General features: G+C 40.1%; 1 protein-coding gene across 13 annotated transcripts in view; it reads left to right on the forward strand.

Annotated features, from left to right (window-relative positions):
• PAM (peptidylglycine alpha-amidating monooxygenase) overlaps positions 1–18,280 on the forward strand; it is a 173,311-nt gene that overhangs the window by 34,426 nt on the left and 120,605 nt on the right. For all 13 annotated transcript variants that reach the window (XM_068980032.1, XM_068980033.1, XM_068980034.1 and 10 more), the window contains exon 3: positions 4,705–4,762. In XM_068980032.1, coding sequence (XP_068836133.1) covers positions 4,705–4,762 — 58 coding nt within the window. The remainder of the gene's footprint in view (positions 1–4,704; positions 4,763–18,280) is intronic.

Here is an 18,280-nt window from a genome sequence, read left to right on the forward strand (position 1 = left end):
CTCATCAGAGAGTTGGTTGTAGGTAACTATGTGATTACATGTCAGTATGGTCTTAAACTGACCACTCACTGCTTACAGCCTAGAATTGAAAGTACTATCCATTCTTGGTGACCTGCTATAGAAATTAACCTATATTGATGAAACAGTATTTTGTAATGACCTAAATAATCTTTCTCATCCCCTTATGATAAGCTTATAGTAGTTTGGCAAAGGCCATTGTCTAATCCATTCTTAAAGAAATTACGTATCTTATAAAAAAGTTACTCATTTATTTAAGAAGAGTCTTAAATTTTATTTAAAATATAGGACTTGCTACTGCTGCTGCTAAGTCACTTCAGTTATGTCTGACTCTGTGCGACCCCATAGACAGCAGCCTACCAGGCTCCTCCCTCCATGGGATTTTCCAGGCAAGAGTACTGGAGTGGGGTGCCATTGCCTTCTCCGAAAATATAGGACTTAGTCTCATAGAAAAATGGAGATATGAAGGTTGAAAGACTCCCCAGAATCACAGTTTAACAGGGTAAAAACTTCATGGCAAGCAAGTGACAAGAAAGATGCGTAGTTATTTCTAATCATCTGGAAGACATACATTTGAAGATTTTTAGTCCTAATTCTGACCCTAATTACTTGGCTTTAGGTGGATCGATAACCTTTCTGTGAAAGTCTTCATTTCTATAAAAAAGGTGCAGTGCCTATTAGACCTCCTCACAGCATAATTGTGAGAAGAAAATAAAGTAACACAAAAGCGTGCTTACTTTTATACTCAGCCACCCTAAGGGAGACAGACCTTGAAGATCTGGCTTCTCCCACTGAACCATGTAAGTGACCCTTAGGAACATTTCTTCAAAGAACTTGAGCTTTCAACTTAATTCTAGGAACCAAACTGTGGCATCAGAATACTTCAGAACAAAATCACTGATACTTTTTATAGTTGCAGAGAGAAGAATAATTATTTTTCTGTTATTCTTTGTTCTATTGAGCTGTGATCTTCAGAGCTTTCAGCTGAAGGCTAATTATTGATCTGATACACATTGTACTTTTTAATGTGCTCATTTTAAAAAAAAGAAGAGTCTTACCTTTTTTCTAACAGAATTATTCTTATCTTGAAAATGGGGCATATGATGGAGCATGGTAGACCATTGATGCAGTGTCTAATATAGACTCTCCAAAAATAATTTTGTAGGGTACTGTTTATCCTGTGGAGGACCTTTGTCATCTTTCCTCTCTTTTAAAAAAAGAAACCTCGCTTTAACACAATAGAAAAGAAACATTTGAAATTTGAACACATTCTTATTATTAGGGAAGCTCTAAGCAAGAAATAAAAATCTATATAAGAAAGACATTCTCGAGTTATTCAGTCATTTAAAATTATGCAACTGATGATAAGGATGATAAGAGCAAGAATTACATGTGGTTCTCATCCATTGTGAGTATAAATAGTAGTTCTGTTTATTCTGCATCAGTCCATCCTAAAGGAAATCAGTCCTGAATATTCATTGGAAGGACTGATGCTGAAGCTGAAACTCCAATACTTTGACTGCCTGATGTGAAGAACTGACTCATTTGGAAAGACCCTGATGCTGGGAAAGATTGAAGGCGGGAGGGGAAGGGGAGGACAGAGGATGAGATGGTTGGATGGCATCACTGACTCTGTGGACATGAGTTTGGGTGGACTCCGGGTGTTGGTGATGGAGAGCGAGGCCTGGCATGCTGCAGTCCATGGGGTTGCAAAGAGTGGGACACGACTGAGCGACTGTACTGAACTGAACTGACTGAACCATTATTAGTTACATCTAATTAGTTTTTTAGTTTTTTGTTTTTAATCGAAAGAACCAACTTGCTGAATTTGACATACCTCTCTACTCCTGTAACTTGTCTATTCCAAAAACAGCTTGAGGGTGGCTTATGATAAAATCAAAGGTAAAATAAAACCCCCAAATTAGAAGTTCAAATTTAAAAGAACTTCTCTTTGGTTTGCTTTTCATTGCAACCTTTGGTTCCTTTCTTGTTATAAGTGTTTACTTAGTGACTTTAAATTTACTTTTGATTGGCATTTGCTTCTAAGTCATTGATTGTTTGTATCGCTTTGAGTGACCTGTAGTGCCTAAGGCACTCTGCTTGTGTTCAGATCCCAGCTTCTTCACTCGTTAATGCACATGGTCACTGGTTAAAGTGGGAAGGATAGTTTCGTTTTGTTTTTCAGTAAAAACTATTGGAGGTCCAGCGTGAGTTGAGTTCAACTTCGCTGCAATGAAAAGGAAAGGCCCTGAGGGGGCTAAGGTAGTTAGTCCAGGTGACTAGGCCATCTGGATTTGTTGATTGGCACTTCTCCAGAGGAAAAGCCAAGTGGTCCGATCGTTATGACAGGAGGCAGTGATGTAAATTAGAGCAAGGCAGCCAGTGGCCAAAAACTGGGGCAGAATTATCTCCTTGATGTGAAAAGACAGTTCTGGGTGGAAGATTTACAATGCACAGAGGCAGAGGAAGGATTTACAGTCGCCAGCCTTCTAAAGTAACTGCACTGAAAGGGGTCCAGGAGTCGATCTGCATACTGCTAGGTTTTGGCTAGAGTGATTGGTAGTTACCTAGACCTTGGTCTGCCTCATCTGTGAAATGAGGATAATAGTAGCACTTGTATCGTGGGAATGTTTTAAGGATGGAAGGAGTTATACAGTACATGTAAAGTGCTTCGAGCAGTCCTTGCTCATAAAGATGCTGGTTACTACTCCTACTATCTTTAAAGGAGTATCTCTGTATCGCATTAGGGCTTCCCAGGTGGCACTCGGGGTAAAGAATCCACCTGCCAATGCAGAGGACCTGGGTTTGATCCCTGGGTCGGGAAGATCCCATGGAGGAGGAAATTGCAACCCATTTCAGTATTCTTGCCTGGAGAAATCCCATGGGCAGAGGAGCTCTGGCGGGCTACAGTCCATGGGGGTTGCACAGAGCCAGAAACAGCTGAGCACGCACACACCTATCGTATTGGATTGTTTTTGTTATTAAATGGTATAATACACATAAACCATTGAGAACCATGCCTGGCACATAAGAAGAATTCAGTAACTGTTGGCTGGAAGTAGTAGCAGCAGCAGCTATGTGTGTGTGTTAGTCGCTCGGCCGTGTCCTACTCTTTGCAATCCTGTGGACTGTAGTCCGCCAGGCTCCTCTGTCCATGGGATTCTCCAGGCAAGAATACTGGAGTGGGTTGCCATTCTCTTCTCCAGGGGATCGTCCCAACCCAGGGATCAAACCCAGGTCTCCCGCATTGTGGGCAGATTCGTTACTGTCTGAGCCACCAGGAAAGCCCACAACAGCAACGATAGTAGCCACTAATATCTTTCAGTCCTGAAATAGTCATAGCTCAGGATGATCAAATAGAAGGGAATCTTGAATTTATTACTATTTCTGTTAGAACAGAATAGGTCTGTTTATAACATCAGTAATTCAAAGATAGGAAAATATTCATGAGTAATCTTGTATGTGATTGTAAGATCTTTAAGCATTATTAATATTTTGCTAGTATATTTCTTAAGTTTTGGATACAGAAGCTACATCTCCAGCATTTATGTGGCTTAACCTTCTTGCTGTGAAGCCTTCAACATCTCCCAGCCTGTTTCCTTCTAACCAAAATAAAAGTGAACCTACGTAATAATAAAGCCTGTTAAGAAATGAAGCAGTTTGTTCAACTAGAAGAAATAGTGTATACAAAAGTAATGATAAAGACTGAATCGTATTTCTGTAATTTTTATAATTTTAAGATATTTGTTTGATGTGTATTTGAATCTCCTTGCAACACAGAAGTGAAAAAAGAGGTTCAAATTTCACAGTTGTGGCGCTGACTAGTAGGTTTAAAGAAACTCAGATGATCTCTGTCCATGTTTGTGGAGTCTCTTGATTCCACCACTGTGCAGTATGAGTTATTAAATGGGTTCAGTCTCTATTTGTATGGGGTATATTACCAATCACAGCACATGCTTCACTGCATATGGATTCATTAAGAAAGTGAATGCACGGATCAACAGATCCCCATTATCCTTACTTTGCAGTTTTTATCAATAAAATCTTATTCTCAGTATATTTAATAGTGGAAAATAGCAACTTAGATAAGAGACTGATAACTGGAAAAGAAAGAATAACTTGAATTAATGTTGATTTCTTCTACGTAAAAATTTTAAAGGGAGAACAACCAAATATATGTATTAAAACCACTCTTTATTCACAGTGTCTTTGAAATTAATATTTTAATTCTGTTAAATTAATAATTTAATAAAATAATTCTGGAAATTAAATATTTAATTATGCATATAGCAAAGAAGGTCAAAATTAATTCCTACATCTTAAAATCAAATGCATTGAAATATTTTACTGTTTCTGGAGAAGTGTTTAAAATGTTGCCTTTTAACTGTGACAGTACTAGAAATATTACTCATAAATTTATTTTAATAGGATTTAGCATCATTTTACAAATAGGATTATATATGGGATTTTATAAGTAGCATTTAGAAGAGAGTCATAGAAAAATGTTTAGAGTACCTAAGTTCTATACTTAGCCCTTGCATTCACCTGGCACTCGACATTTGACAGATAACCTCACCACACTGGACCAGTAGTCCTTTTTCAGTCACAGAGCCCATGCTTTTACAAGTTATTTCTTCTTCATTAGCAGCAGTTTAATTTGAATTTGTGTCCTCCTTTCTTTTACAGTCTGATACGTACTTCTGCATGTCAGTGCGTTTGCCAACGGATGAGGAAGCCTTCGTGAGTAAGTGTGAATCGGATGGTGCAGGGGGGTGGGCCATGGGAGGAAAGGCAGCTATTTGAGATCAGTGAAAACTCCTCTTTGATAGTTATGAGTGCATTAATCTTCTACTGTCAGTTTCTGAAACGCGTTGATAATGCCTAATGCGGAAACACTAGTAGAGAGCCACTGAGGCAAGCCTACGAACTGTATCTGGAGAGACTCAGGAGGAATGGTGGTTACGGGGCTGCATGCAGACGTCAGTGGCCTCAAGTACCACGTGGCCCACTTATAGAGGACTGGCTTTCTGTCTGTGGCTGGATGCTTCATTCCGCGCCACTCAGTGGACCCTCTATTTGCCTGCTGGTTCATGCTGTAAATCGACTGCACTGAGATCAGCATTGGGGGATGTAAGATTTTACCTGTCTGACGGGGGATGGGTAGGAAGGGATGGAAGAAGTAGAGAATAAGGGAAGGAGGAGCAGGAGGGAGGGAGAGGAGGAGGACAGAGTCTGCTGTCTGTAGAGTCAGAGGACACGTAAATGACAGCTCCTTCCCCAGCCGAGCCTTTCAGTCAGGCGGGAAATGTGACAGAGCACCATCTGTTTTCATCTGGGTAGTTTTAATTTAAACATGCTTCATGACAGACTTTCAGCTGTTTGGGGAAGATGTGTGATTGGCAGATTATTCATGGATTTGCTCCCCTTGCCTTACTTTTCTGTTTTGAAAAGTTGATTCTGAAGAGAAAGTGCTGGTAATGAGAGTTTGTACTTTGGTGCCTTGAAACTAACCTTCAAGTGGACTGTCTGAAATGGCGATTATGTGAATCACAAAATGTGTATAGTAGCCTTGGGGCCATCGGAGGATGAACTTTCACGAGGCGTTCTTCACAGAAAAATATATTACAGATCTTCAAAGCCAGAACAATGTGCATCAGTTGTTTTTTTTTTTTTTTTTCACATAATTTAGTGGCAGTCACAACAGAAAATACAGCCTGTATCAACACTCTCTAAACAAAACTTGCTCCATAGTTAATTCCTAGAAATAAGTCAGACCTTGGAAAGCTGAGCATTGCCTGACTGACATTCCTTTGTGTAATCTTTGAATATTATTAGGAAGAAAGTTAAAAAGTTGGTGCTTCTAGATCCTGAACTTTAAAAGGGACAAAAGTAAGTTTCTAATTGTCATGCTTTGAGTAACACTAGGGCTTCCCTGGCGGCTCAGACGGTAAAGAGTCCGCCTACAATGCAGGAGACCTGGGTTCGATCCCTGGATCGGGACGATCCCCTGGAGAAGGAAATGCCAACCCACTCCAGTATTCATGCCTGGAAAATCGCATGGAGCCTGGTGGGCTACAGTCCCTGGAGTTGCAAAGAGTCGGACACGACTGAGTGACTTCACTTCACTTCACTTCACTTCAAAAGTGGTTTAGGATATAAATTCATAATTAAAGTATTAACAGTAAAGCTTTCTTCAATCATATCCACATATTTGACAGCCTAGGAGAAAATAATGTTTGCTAATAAAAAGAAACTGTACCTGAAGTTTTTCTTTACTAATTTTGTATTTTCTTTGTCCGAGTTTGGAGTAGACTTGATTGCTCCTGTTTTTGAGGAGAAGGCCATTCCACACGCCTGTGTAAATATGTTAATTGTGTTTTAGAGCAGTATTACGGGTCTCACATTAATAGGTTCTTGGTTTGTTTCTGGAGGTAGTGGTAAATGATGTCAGAGCTGGTGACTCGAAGGCCTATAAATATATATCCTGGAATGTGTTATTGCACTCCTAATAGAAATGTGTTTACTTTCACGTAACTTAAAGTTGAAAGTACAAGTCAGTATATTCAGTCAAGAAAAATATTCACAGGAAACACATAAAGGGCTATATTAGAACCAGGGCATTAAATGTTTGTCTATTTTTCTTAGGCAACTTGAAGGATCTTATAAGAATTATAACTACCAGGTTGGCCAAAAGGTTCTTTTCGGTTTTCCATCAGGTGTTCATGAAAAACCCAAATGAACATTTTGGACAGTGCAGTATCTTCAGTATTTCTTCTTTATTGCCGGGAGGACTGCATGAAGACTAATCATTTTGTCACCTGTTCAAAACATGATTATCTTCAATGTTAATCCTTTCATTTACCACCCCCAGGAGATTTTTGGTTGCCATTGTTTATATAATTCAGCAACCACAGAAGTTCAGGTGTAGGCAAAATAGTACTGGAAAACTGAAAACCAAAGAGAAGTACCAATTATTTATATATTTGCATGTGTAATCTCATTAATTCTTAGGATGACACTGTCGGCTGTCCTGTTTCTATAGAGAAACGGAGATAGGAACATCTGTGTCTGTGGTTTAATCAGGTCCTGGGACAACAGTGGTCCTGTTAAAGGAATACTTGTTCCTAGAATCAACCCGCCACCAGCCATCATTTACTGAGGACTTGCCAGACACTAAGCCACTGAAAACTACGCATATTTAAGCTATTTTACAGAAGAAGCAAGAGGTCAGAGAGCTTAAGGCCCAAGCTTTTTACTGTATGTGTACTGCTTACCTGTAAGCCATTCAAATCATAACAGATGTAGGTGTGGGGATGATGACGCAGGGAATAAAGGAGAGAAGTTGTCAAGTGGATAGAAGGAGCTGAAATACAGCAGAAGCACATCGCTGTCTTCCTCACACGAGAAACAAGTATTCCGTAATTCCTTACTGGGAACACTCTGGGCAGTTCTGCAAAAAAGGTAAACTGCAAACTGTCTTACAAAATAAAACCCAATACACATGAAGATGTAAAGATTTGCAGAAGGAAAAGGGCTTATATGTTGGAAGGGTAATTATACATAATGTATCCTAATTCCCAAAGTGAAAGGTAATACTTGTGGGGTAACCAAGGCTTTTCCATGAATGAAACTTTGGCCTTTTTGTGGGTTGTCTGAAATTCTCGGTCTCAGGGCACCTTATCATAAGATTAAATGTGGTTAAAAATGAAGATTTGTAAAGACCTATAAAACTTTGTTCATTTAAGACACTTTTAAAAATATTTTGTATTTATATATTTAATATATTTTATTTTTATGTTATATATTTAAAAATATTTTAATGTGAAATAATATTTGGTATTTAAAATTTTATATTATATATATATTATATTTTGTTTTCATTGTGCTATAAAAATGTTTGAATGCTACAGGGCAGGAATAGAGACACAGACATAGATAATGGACTTGCAGACACAGTAGGGGGAGGAGAGGGTGGGACAAGCTGGGGGAGCAGCCTTGACATATATGCACGACCATGTGTAAAACAGCCAGCCAGCAGGAGCTGCCTGCAACACAGGGAGCCCAACCCAGTGCTCTGCAATGACCTAGAGGGGTGAGATGGGGGTGTGTGCGTGAGGGAGCCGCAAGAGGGAGGGTTTATATGTATACTTATAGCTGATTCATGTTGTACAGCAGAAGCTAGCACCTAATTATAAAGCAATTATAGTCCAATTAAAAAATAAATCTAAAAAATTTAAAAGCCAGCAGGCATGGTAAGGACTCAGAAACTGCTTGCCTATTACATGAGTGGATACTAAAAAACGTGTTCTGTTTGCCCGTGTTCTAAGGCAATATATTGAATAGTAGACAGTTTACTCTTCTGTCTTAAACTGTAATTGTTTGAATATAAGGGAGAACTTGGTTTTTTTCTTTTTAAGAAAAACCACTTGTTCATAAATCAGCAAATTTTTAAAAATCCTATTATGTGCTGGATTTATTAAAATCCGGTTATTGGGCTAGCCCTGGGGATGTGGTATGTTACAAATTCAAGGAAATCACGGCTTGGCAGAATTCTAGGAGACAAGAATACAAATGTTACATCATAGGAAAAGGACTTTCTCACTTGCTTTTTAAATTTCTGAAGAAATTCCCAAAAGGCAGACTGTTTATAAGGACTATAACAAACTCTTCTGGTAAAACCCCAAATTACATTTGAGTAATTTTTAATTTTGGCTTTATGCTTATGCAACTAATTATGTAACATGTAAATAAACATATTTCTTAATTTTGAGAGGAGACCATCACAGTTGTCATGGAATTTTATGTGCATATGCCTGTAATATGTACATACAAGCCTATCCAACATGCTTGATGTGTTTATATGTTGGCATTGAATTACTAAATATGAATAAAAGTAGGTGTTTGAGACAATACTCTAATGAAGATAAGTATAATTTTTATATTTTTAAGAAAATCATTGCTTCCCCTAGAACATTGCTTTTGTTTTTGTTTTTTAATAAAGAGCCACAGAATTGGAACGGGTGAGGGTATGAGAAAATCTACATTTGACCACTGAACTGTGATGCTGTCTAAAAGGTGTTTTATAGACACTCAGAAGAATTGGCTCTGACAGCAGCCCACTCAGCCACGAAATTTGACTGTCATCTTCATCCACTTGCTTTCCCTCACATGGATGACCAGTAAATAAATGTGTCTTTTCCTTAGTGAATGATGGCAGGTCCCTATCTATCAAATTGCACTATACAAATGAGACAGAAGCATCGAATTTAGAAATAGACAAAAATTCATCTAATGATGCATTGCTTTTCGTTTTCTTGGGCTTTTCTGTTGAATGTAGAACACGGCAGAATTATACAGTTAGATTGGAATATTTCCAAATGGGAGCTTTCTTAAACAAAGCACTTGTTAAGGTGATATTGGGGTACTTCAAAACTGCAGGCACGGTCTAATTTTGACCATGTTTATGAGTCAGCTACGTAGTATGACGGTAAAGACCAAGGTCTGGCAGGGTGCAGTGCTCATTTACCCATATTTTTTGGCCTTGACAGCAATAAATATTGAATAGAAGGGTGTGTGTGTGTGTGAGTGTCCGTCCCCATACAATTACTGTGTCACCTTTCTGCTCCCAATTAGTTGACTACACATGCCCTCCCTTCTCTCTTCACCTAGGGTTTTCTCCAACATGAATAATTTAGTCTCCGTCTTCCACATGACCATGGGGTACCTTCCAGCAGGCACCCTCGGAGGCTATTCTAGTTTCTTAGTGGAAGCCACTTGGAGAGAGCTGAAATAAGATACAGTGAGAGCGCAAATAAGATACAGTGTACTGGAGGTCTGTTATGACTGGATAAAATCTCATTCGCTTGCTCCTCATCATGAATGAGAAACTGTTGCCATATACTCTGTCTCAGCATATTTCTTGAATGTCTTCTATCATCTGGTTACCCAAATACCCGCATTTCTAACATGACAACCCCCAAACCTCCGGAGTTTTGTCAGGTAATAAAAAAAAAAAATTAGGAGTAGGAACCATTTCATTATAGTTTATGAAACTGAGAGTTAGAAATGTCTTCAATTTGATGCATCTGGAGGTCTCCAAGAAGTAAATGACAGGTTGACAAAGCTGTTTTAATGCTGTAGTGTCAAAATGCCACCCCGCCTCACTCCCCGGAAAATGGCCAATTCTTAAAGCCCAGGGTTGAATCAGGTTTGCTGTGTAAAATGTCTTTCAGTGTCTGCGGCTTCTTGGCATTTTGACAGTTGTTCGAAGAAGCCATTTCAGCTATTGCAGTGGGGACAGTTTCAGTGGCCAACTCTGAAAAGACCAATGTGAACTATTTCAGTCAGAAAAAAAAAGAATCTCATGAGAGAGATGGCAAGGTTTGATGTGGATCTGGGAAGATGGTCTGTTTGGATCTGCAGAGGGAGGAGAATGTTCTAGCTGCCAACCATATGAGTGTTAAATTTTTGGAGCATATTGGGCTCACATATGAGCCTCACCTCTTGCAGGCTGCACGGCCATGGGCGGTCACTCAGCCTCTCTTTCCTCCAGCCTCATCTGTTAAGGGAGGAAGAACCAGACCCACAAGGCCATTGTGAACCGTAAGTGAGCCGTGCACAATGTAGAAAGTGAAAGGGTTAGTCACTCAGTCGTGTCCTACTGTTTGTGACTCCATGGATGTGAGTGTTGGACTATAAAGAAAGCTGAGTGCTAAAGAATTGATTCTTTGGAACTGCGGTGTTGGAGAAGACTCTTGAGAGTCCCTTGGACTGGAAGGAGATCCAACCAGTCCATCCTAAAGGAAATCAGTCCTGAATATTCATTGGACGGACTGATGCTGAAGCTGAAACTCCAATACTTTGGCCACCTGACGCAAAGAACTGACTCATTGGAAAAGATCCTGATGCTGGGAAAGATTGAAGGTAGGAGGAGAAGGGGAGGACAGAGGATGAGATGGTTGGATGGTATCACCGACTCGATGGACATGAGTTTGAGTGAACTCCGGGAATTGGTGATGGACAAGGAGGCCTGGCATGCTGTGGTCCATGGGCTTACAAAGAGTAGGACACAACGGAGCCACTGAACTGAACTGAACTGGACTGTTGCCCACCAGACTCCTCTGTCCATAGCATTTCCCAGGCAAGAACACTGGAGTGGGTTGCCATTCCCATCTCTGGCCGATCTTCCCGATCCAGTGATCGAACCCAGGTCTTCTGCATTGCAAGGAGATTCTTTACTGTCTAAGCTACCAGTGAAGCAGGGTAAGCCTTCAGTCAGGGTTAGTGGGTGTGGTTAGTAGGTAAGAAGGGCAGCCAGTGAGAGCTCAGACTGGATGTTGGAGGTTGTCTTGTTGGAATCATGGCGGGGTGTTGGAGACTGCTGGAGGATTCTGGAAAGGCAATAAGGGGACTGTGAGTTTGCTTTTCTGGGAAATTAATAGGGGGATGTTATAGAGATGACATTACAAAAACAAGACTTAATGAAGCTTATGCTGTTTTATCTTGCATAGCCTGACTGATCAAGTCTATTGATTGTTTAGTTGCTTCTGGCATATACCAGAAAGTGTCCTTTTAAAAGGTATATCATCTAAAAGTTTAATTCTTTTTGGTGCTGAAATTCCTTTATTCGGCGGTAAGGATTGTTTCACTTGAAATTTGCACTTGATTTATAGGCTCTCTCAGGTGTCTTATTTCTTGGTTAATTTGGCAACAATCGCTTAAAGTCCTCATAAAACACGTTAAGGATTCTTTCTGAATTGTACATCATGATCCAGGCTAGCTAGAACTAACGACAACTTTTCTATTAAACTTTCTGATTAAAAATGTTCAAGCAGAGGTCTTTATTTTAGTGTAAAATTGCTTTATGGTTTGCAGGAAGCTGGCAGGCAATAATATAATATGCCATTGCTGTGGGTTTTCAGCAAGCTGCCAAATGGACTCCGCTGCTGTGAGCTTTACAGTTGTCTGAACCTTTCTTGCCCAACTGCAAGATTATGAACATTAAAGCTGATCATATCCTACACTTAAATTACCATTTTTGCATTATCTTCAGTTCCTATGAATGGTTCTTGAAGTATAATCTTTATTTTTTTTGGAAAGCAAATGTTCATGGGAATGATATTAAGGGCCAGGAATTTTAATTATGACAACTTTTGTACATTATTATTTCTTGAACCTTATGCCTATTTTTCTCAATATTGAAAATGGCTTGAAAGCAGTAGGATTATTAGAAAACTGACTCTATCACAGACGTGAATCACCAGGGGCCCCATTTGTATGCTTGCTTCAGACCTGTGCCCTAAAATGAGTTTAGGTGATACAGCTAATTTTGTCTGATGTAATACAGCGTTCCAGTGATCTCAGTGATTAAATCAGTGATCTGATTTAATAAAACAATTCTAAAGGGTCAACTGATTTTTGCCTTCAAATGGTTTTATAAATTTGTTTTAAAAGAAATCTTGTTTTTACTGTTTACCCTGTACATTTGAAAGAGCTAGATAATCCAAGTTAACTAAAATAAGTTAACTAAACTCTTGAGGATGCTCACATAATAGAACATAGTCAGCCACTAAAAGTGTTGACTGCTGTCAGGATCACCTCTCATTCACCTGTGAAATTTTGCAAAGATGTGCTTGCCTGGAACAGCCTCTGTAGATTCAGATAAGATACTGATGGGATAAGAGGCAGAGCTGATCTAGGGTTGACCATGAGCACCTGTATTTTAAATCAGCTCCATAGGGTAATTCTAAAGCATAGCACTAGCTGAAAAGTACTGTTGACGAAAATTGCTTAATAGCATATAGAAATATCCACAGTATGTGAAATAAGCTGTTTACTGTGTATAATATGATTCCACTGGGAGAAAAAAAGAAACAAAGTTAACAGTTTTCTCCCACGATATATACAGGCAATAATTCAGGAATGCCTAATCTCTGGAGATTCAGACTTGCATTTGAGTCAGTTCTTCTTTATATGACAGGTTAATTATCCGTGTCTATAGCATTTCTTAGACATGGATAAGTAGAGTCCCGTGGACTTCAAAGAGATCAAACCAGTCCATCCTAAAGGAAATCAGTCCTGAATGTTCATTGGGAGGGCAGATGCTGAAGCTGAAACTCCAATACTTTGGCCACGTGATGGGAAGAACTGACTCAATGGAAGAGACCCTGATGCTGGGAAAGATTGAAGGCAGGAGGAGAAGGGGACGACAGAGGATGAGATGGTTGGATGGTATCACTGATTCAATGGACATGAGTTTGAGTAAACTCCAGGAGTCGGTGATGGACAGGGAGGCCTGGCGTGCTGCAATCTCAAAGAGTCTGACACAACTGAGCGACTGAACTGAACTGATTGACTGACTGATAGTATTTCTTTACTGCCTTCCTTTGCTCCCATTTCCGGTGGCATTTGGGAGTAGGTTATATGTGTACATTGTTATCTTCTAAATTGCATATTGCTTTACTTGGCTATGTGGGTTCTTTGAAATATTTCCACATCCTGAGTCTGGCAAATACATCAGAATTTGACACGCAGACCTGGATATCCTCTTTGGAAAGGAAAAATGGAGAGAAAGCCAAAGACTAGATGAAATGCTCTCCTAGATCACATTTTTAGCAAATATTATGGCCCTGATTGTAGTCTGATGTGAGCTAAAAGAGGCCATGCATCCTGAACGAGCTCATGCAGTTAGAACAAATTTTGCTTAGAACTCCAGAAAACAGGCCTAGTTCTCTCTCTGCTCGGGATGCCCACACATGTGCTTTCAAGTCTTTTCATTTCAGATGGCACTGTTCTCCCGGAAATCCTCCAGCCTATGCACTTCACAGCATCATCACATTTCCTTTAATTAATGTTCTTGAGTCACTGTTTCTGGAGTCTCAGGCCTTTGAACGTATTTGTTTTCTAGCCCTTACTGACACTTCCTTGCCTGTAAAATTTTCCCTGGTCTTATCCATTAGGCAGTCTGAACTGCTCACACCTACTGGGACTGAAGAACCACTTCCACTTAAGCAGCTGTCATCTTATTATTGAGTTTAGAAGAGTCAGTGGCACTTTTAATCTTACTGGATCTAATCTTCCCTTGCATTCGCACAAGGCTGTGTTTTTGCCTTTTTGTCACCATCTCAGGGCCGCCTTTGTTTATTCTGCCTGTCAGGATCACACACTTAAAGGTGCAGTTGTTTGCGTTGTTACCCTCTACCTCTCTTTCCCTTGGATCCTTTCTTTCTTTCCGTGTATGTTCGGAGAAGAAGAAAGAAGGGGGAATTTAAGATGTGATTTTTAACTTTTTCCATAGTCTTATTTTGTGCAGTGTTAAAATCTCTAGCATAGTTGTCTGTGTATCCTATGCTCACGGACTTTATTCTTATTCCCTTGGGTTGGAGGGTCTTCTCTTGCAAAGTCAGGACTAATAAGTAGGAGTGGGACAAACCTGGGAAATGAACCTGTCAGCCTGATCTTTTCCCAGCTGACCTCTGCCCAGTACTTCCAGCAGGCCCTTCAATGAAATCATCCAACTCTTGCCTTATTTTCGCTCTGTTTTATGGCATCTACTGTTTGATTTAGATTTACACTTGGATATGTTTCCTTTTGCTGGACGTGTGTTTCAACTTGGACTGAGTCTTGCTTCGAGTTTTAATTATATGAATAGTTTGACAATATATTCTTTCTTCAGGAGATGATGAAGATGGCTAGTGGTTTGTTTCCACTCTGTACCAATAATTTTCTTAGCATTTAAATTAGTACCTGTGTTTCTGGAGAATGTATAAGCCAGTGAGAATCAGTTTTTATGAGAGGGAACTCTGAGGGATTTTATTTTCAGTTCAGTTCAGTCGCTCAGTTGTGACCGACTCTTTGGGACCCCATGAATCGCAGCATGCCGGGCTTGCCTGTCCATCACCAACTCCCGGAGTTCACCCAGACTCACGTCCATCGAGTCGGTGATGCCATCCAGCCATCTCATCCTCGGTCGTCCCCTTCTCCTCCTGCCCCCAATCCCTCCCAGCATCAGAGTCTTTTCCAATGAGTCAACTCTTCCCATGAGGTGGCCAAGGTACTGGAGTTTCAGCTTCAGCATCATTCCTTCCAAGGAAATCCCAGGGCTGATCTTCAGAATGGACTGGTTGGATCTCCTTGCAGTCCAAGGGACTCTCAAGAGTCTTCTCCAACACCACAGTTCGAAAGCATCAATTCTTCAGCGCTCAGCCTTCTTCACAGTCCAACTCTCACATCTATACATGACCACAGGAAAAACCATAGCCTTGACTAGACAGACCTTTGTTGGCAAAGTAATGTCTCTGCTTTTGAATATGCTATCTAGGTTGGTCATAACTTTTCTTCCAAGGAGTAAGCGTCTTTTAATTTCATGGCTGCAGTCACCATCTGCAGTGATTTTGGAGCCCCCCAAAATAAAGTCTGACACTGTTTCCACTGTTTCCCCATCTATTTGCCATGAAGTGATGGGACCAGATGCCATGATCTTCGTTTTCTGAATGTTGAGCTTTAGGCCAACTTTTTCACTCTCCTCTTTCACTTTCATCAAGAGGCTTTTTAGTTCCTCTTCCCTTTCTGCCATAAAGGTGGTGTCATCTGCATATCTAAGGTTATTGATATTTCTCCTGGGAATCTTGATTCCAGCTTCTGCTTCTTCCAGCCCAGCATTTCTCATGATGTACTCTGCATATAAGTTAAATAGGCAGGGTGACAATATACAGCCTTGACGTACTCCTTTTCCTATTTGGAACCAGTCTGTTGTTCCATGTCCAGTTCTAACAGTTACTTCCTGACCTGCCTACAGGTTTCTCAAGAGGCAGGTCAGGTGGTCTGGTATTCCTATCTCTTTCAGAATTTTCCACAGTTTTTTGTGATTCACACAGTCAATGGCTTTGGCATAGTCAATAAAGCAGAAATAGATGTTTTTCTGGAACTCTCTTGCTTTTTCGATGATAAGTCAGTGAGAATCAGTTTTTAATGAGAGGAAACTCTGAGGGATTTTCTTTTACTAGCATTAAAGATATTGATTTGTTTCTCATTATAGAAACTGAAATCAAACATATCTAGGAAGAGTTGAGTGTGGAACAAATGAGTGGTTCTGAAGAGAAGAAAAAAAAAATTAGAAAATGGCTCAAGAAGTTGTACTTTGAATAACGTTTGTCCTTTACAAAGGACAGTGAGAAGATCCTCTTCATAAGCAGTGGCCCAGCACAAAACCGGCTTTCCTTGCTAATGAAAAGCTGCAGAGACTGTGTGTTGCTGTCTTCGTGATCTATTCTTCTCCCAGCAAGTCTCCTCTCTGTCCCTCCCTGAATCTTTTGCTTAATATTTCATTTTGTAAATTTAAAGAGAGCCCACTCTTCTTCCAAAAAGGTTTTCGCTTTGTTTCACAACAGTACACACGCTGCATTAATATAAGAAAGAACACAGTTAGGGTCTCCTGCACAGCTCCTAAGAGCTCAGATCTTTCCCTTAAACTATCCTGGACCTTTTCTGTGGTTCCTGCTGTCACCTCTGGTGGTTTTGTCTATCCCCATGGCTTCAGGGCTCAGTTTTTGAGTGGTTTCCAAATATGTAATTCTCTGACCTCTCCCTTGAATAAGAGACATGTAATTCCAATCTTCTACTGGATCATTCCACCTGAATTTTTAGCTGAGACCTCAAACTCACACTTTCATTTTACAGTATAATCCTTGATAAAATGCATGTGGCTGTGTTGGTTTATCACCAAAATTCCCAGAATGACTCAGTCATAAGGAAAGCTATTCATATAATCCACCCATAACCAAAGAATCTAAGGGGACTGGGAACCATGTCATCGTCTACATCGATTCTGAAAAAGCAGAGCAGTCAACCTCTTGTTTGACAACCCATCATAGACTGGCATAGGGATAGATACTGAAAAAAACAAACAGTGAGAGGTAGGTTTAGTCAGACTAAAAAGTTATAGTAACACAGAGAATGATAGAAATCATTTGACAAAAATTAATATAAAATAACAAATTGCATCATATACCAAAATAAGTGTAAGGTGAGTAAAAGACAAAGGCCAGGTATTCCGCAGGGTTTTTAAAATTTGCCTCCTTCGAGGACAGATCCCTTGGGAGAATTCTGGAAGGGAGGAAGGAAACCCTGCAGTCAGCTTGAGAGTGAGCCTGCGGAGGTGGAATCCCGCTTCTGTTTCTCTTGTTAATTTAGGCTTGGTGGTGGTATGATTTTCTGCGGTTTGTGTGAACTGTTGTAATTTCTAATTGCTTCTTTCCGTCCGCAGTATACTCAGTTTCCTAGGCTCGCTGCATTCTTTGGTAAGAGGAAACGCAGCCTCAGTTTACATCAAGTCCATCTCCCCGCGGTCCTGGCTCGGTTGTCTTTTTAGATAGTGGCATGAAAATCTCAAGATGTGAGTTTTAGACTTTAAATTCTTGTTTTCAGGGCAGTAAATGAAAGGCTCTTTATTTCCCATGGAAGTTGTGAGTCGAGGTGGCTCATGGTGGGCACTGTGTGCTTCCTGACCAAGCACCCTGTCCATGCCATTGTGCTCTCGTTGATGTAGAGCAACTCTTATTTTATAAATATACATGTCTCAGATACACGGCTCTGCAGTAAGTGGTATTTCATCAATTCCGTAAGATAGAGAAAAAGAGCTAAGATGCAGCTTTGCACACGCCCAAGACTGGTTAGCATTTGTATCTGTAAAGATGACTTGAAAACTGCCCACTAGGGCAGCATTTGGAATGTGGATGAAAGGGGATAAGCCAACCCCAAACCAGGAAAGAGCTCATGCTGGGCACTGATCGTACTAAATAACTTATCCCTGATTTCTCTGTTTTAGCTCTGAGCTGACTTGTTTATTTTAATGGCCTTCAAGCGCTGTTCTCGGGACAGGATGAGACACAGCACTGTGTCATTTTCAAAACCCAATGCTTTAACAAGTGCACGGTGTTCATTCTGGACATTGTTATTCTTCTGTATTTTTGGAAAGATATATTTTGCCGCTTTTCTTTTCTAGTAACTTGTTTCTCCACGTCACAATCCGGTGACTATTGTTATTCTAAGATGGTAATAAATTTGTGTTGTGGATCCTTCTGCTGATGCTTTGACCGCTCACTGTTTCAGTGCAGTTGCAGCGTTGAATGGTACTCAGAAGTTGGCCAAAATCTGCAAGGAAGTATACTGTGAATATGTAGCCTGGAGCTTTCATCTTGTACCCACATGATCTCTCATCCCTTTAAAAGAGAGCTTTAATAAGTGCGTGTGGGTATATATGTAG

This window comes from Capricornis sumatraensis, chromosome 9 (genome assembly GCF_032405125.1).
Source record: "Capricornis sumatraensis isolate serow.1 chromosome 9, serow.2, whole genome shotgun sequence".
In the NCBI taxonomy this organism is placed as follows: domain Eukaryota; kingdom Metazoa; phylum Chordata; class Mammalia; order Artiodactyla; family Bovidae; genus Capricornis; species Capricornis sumatraensis.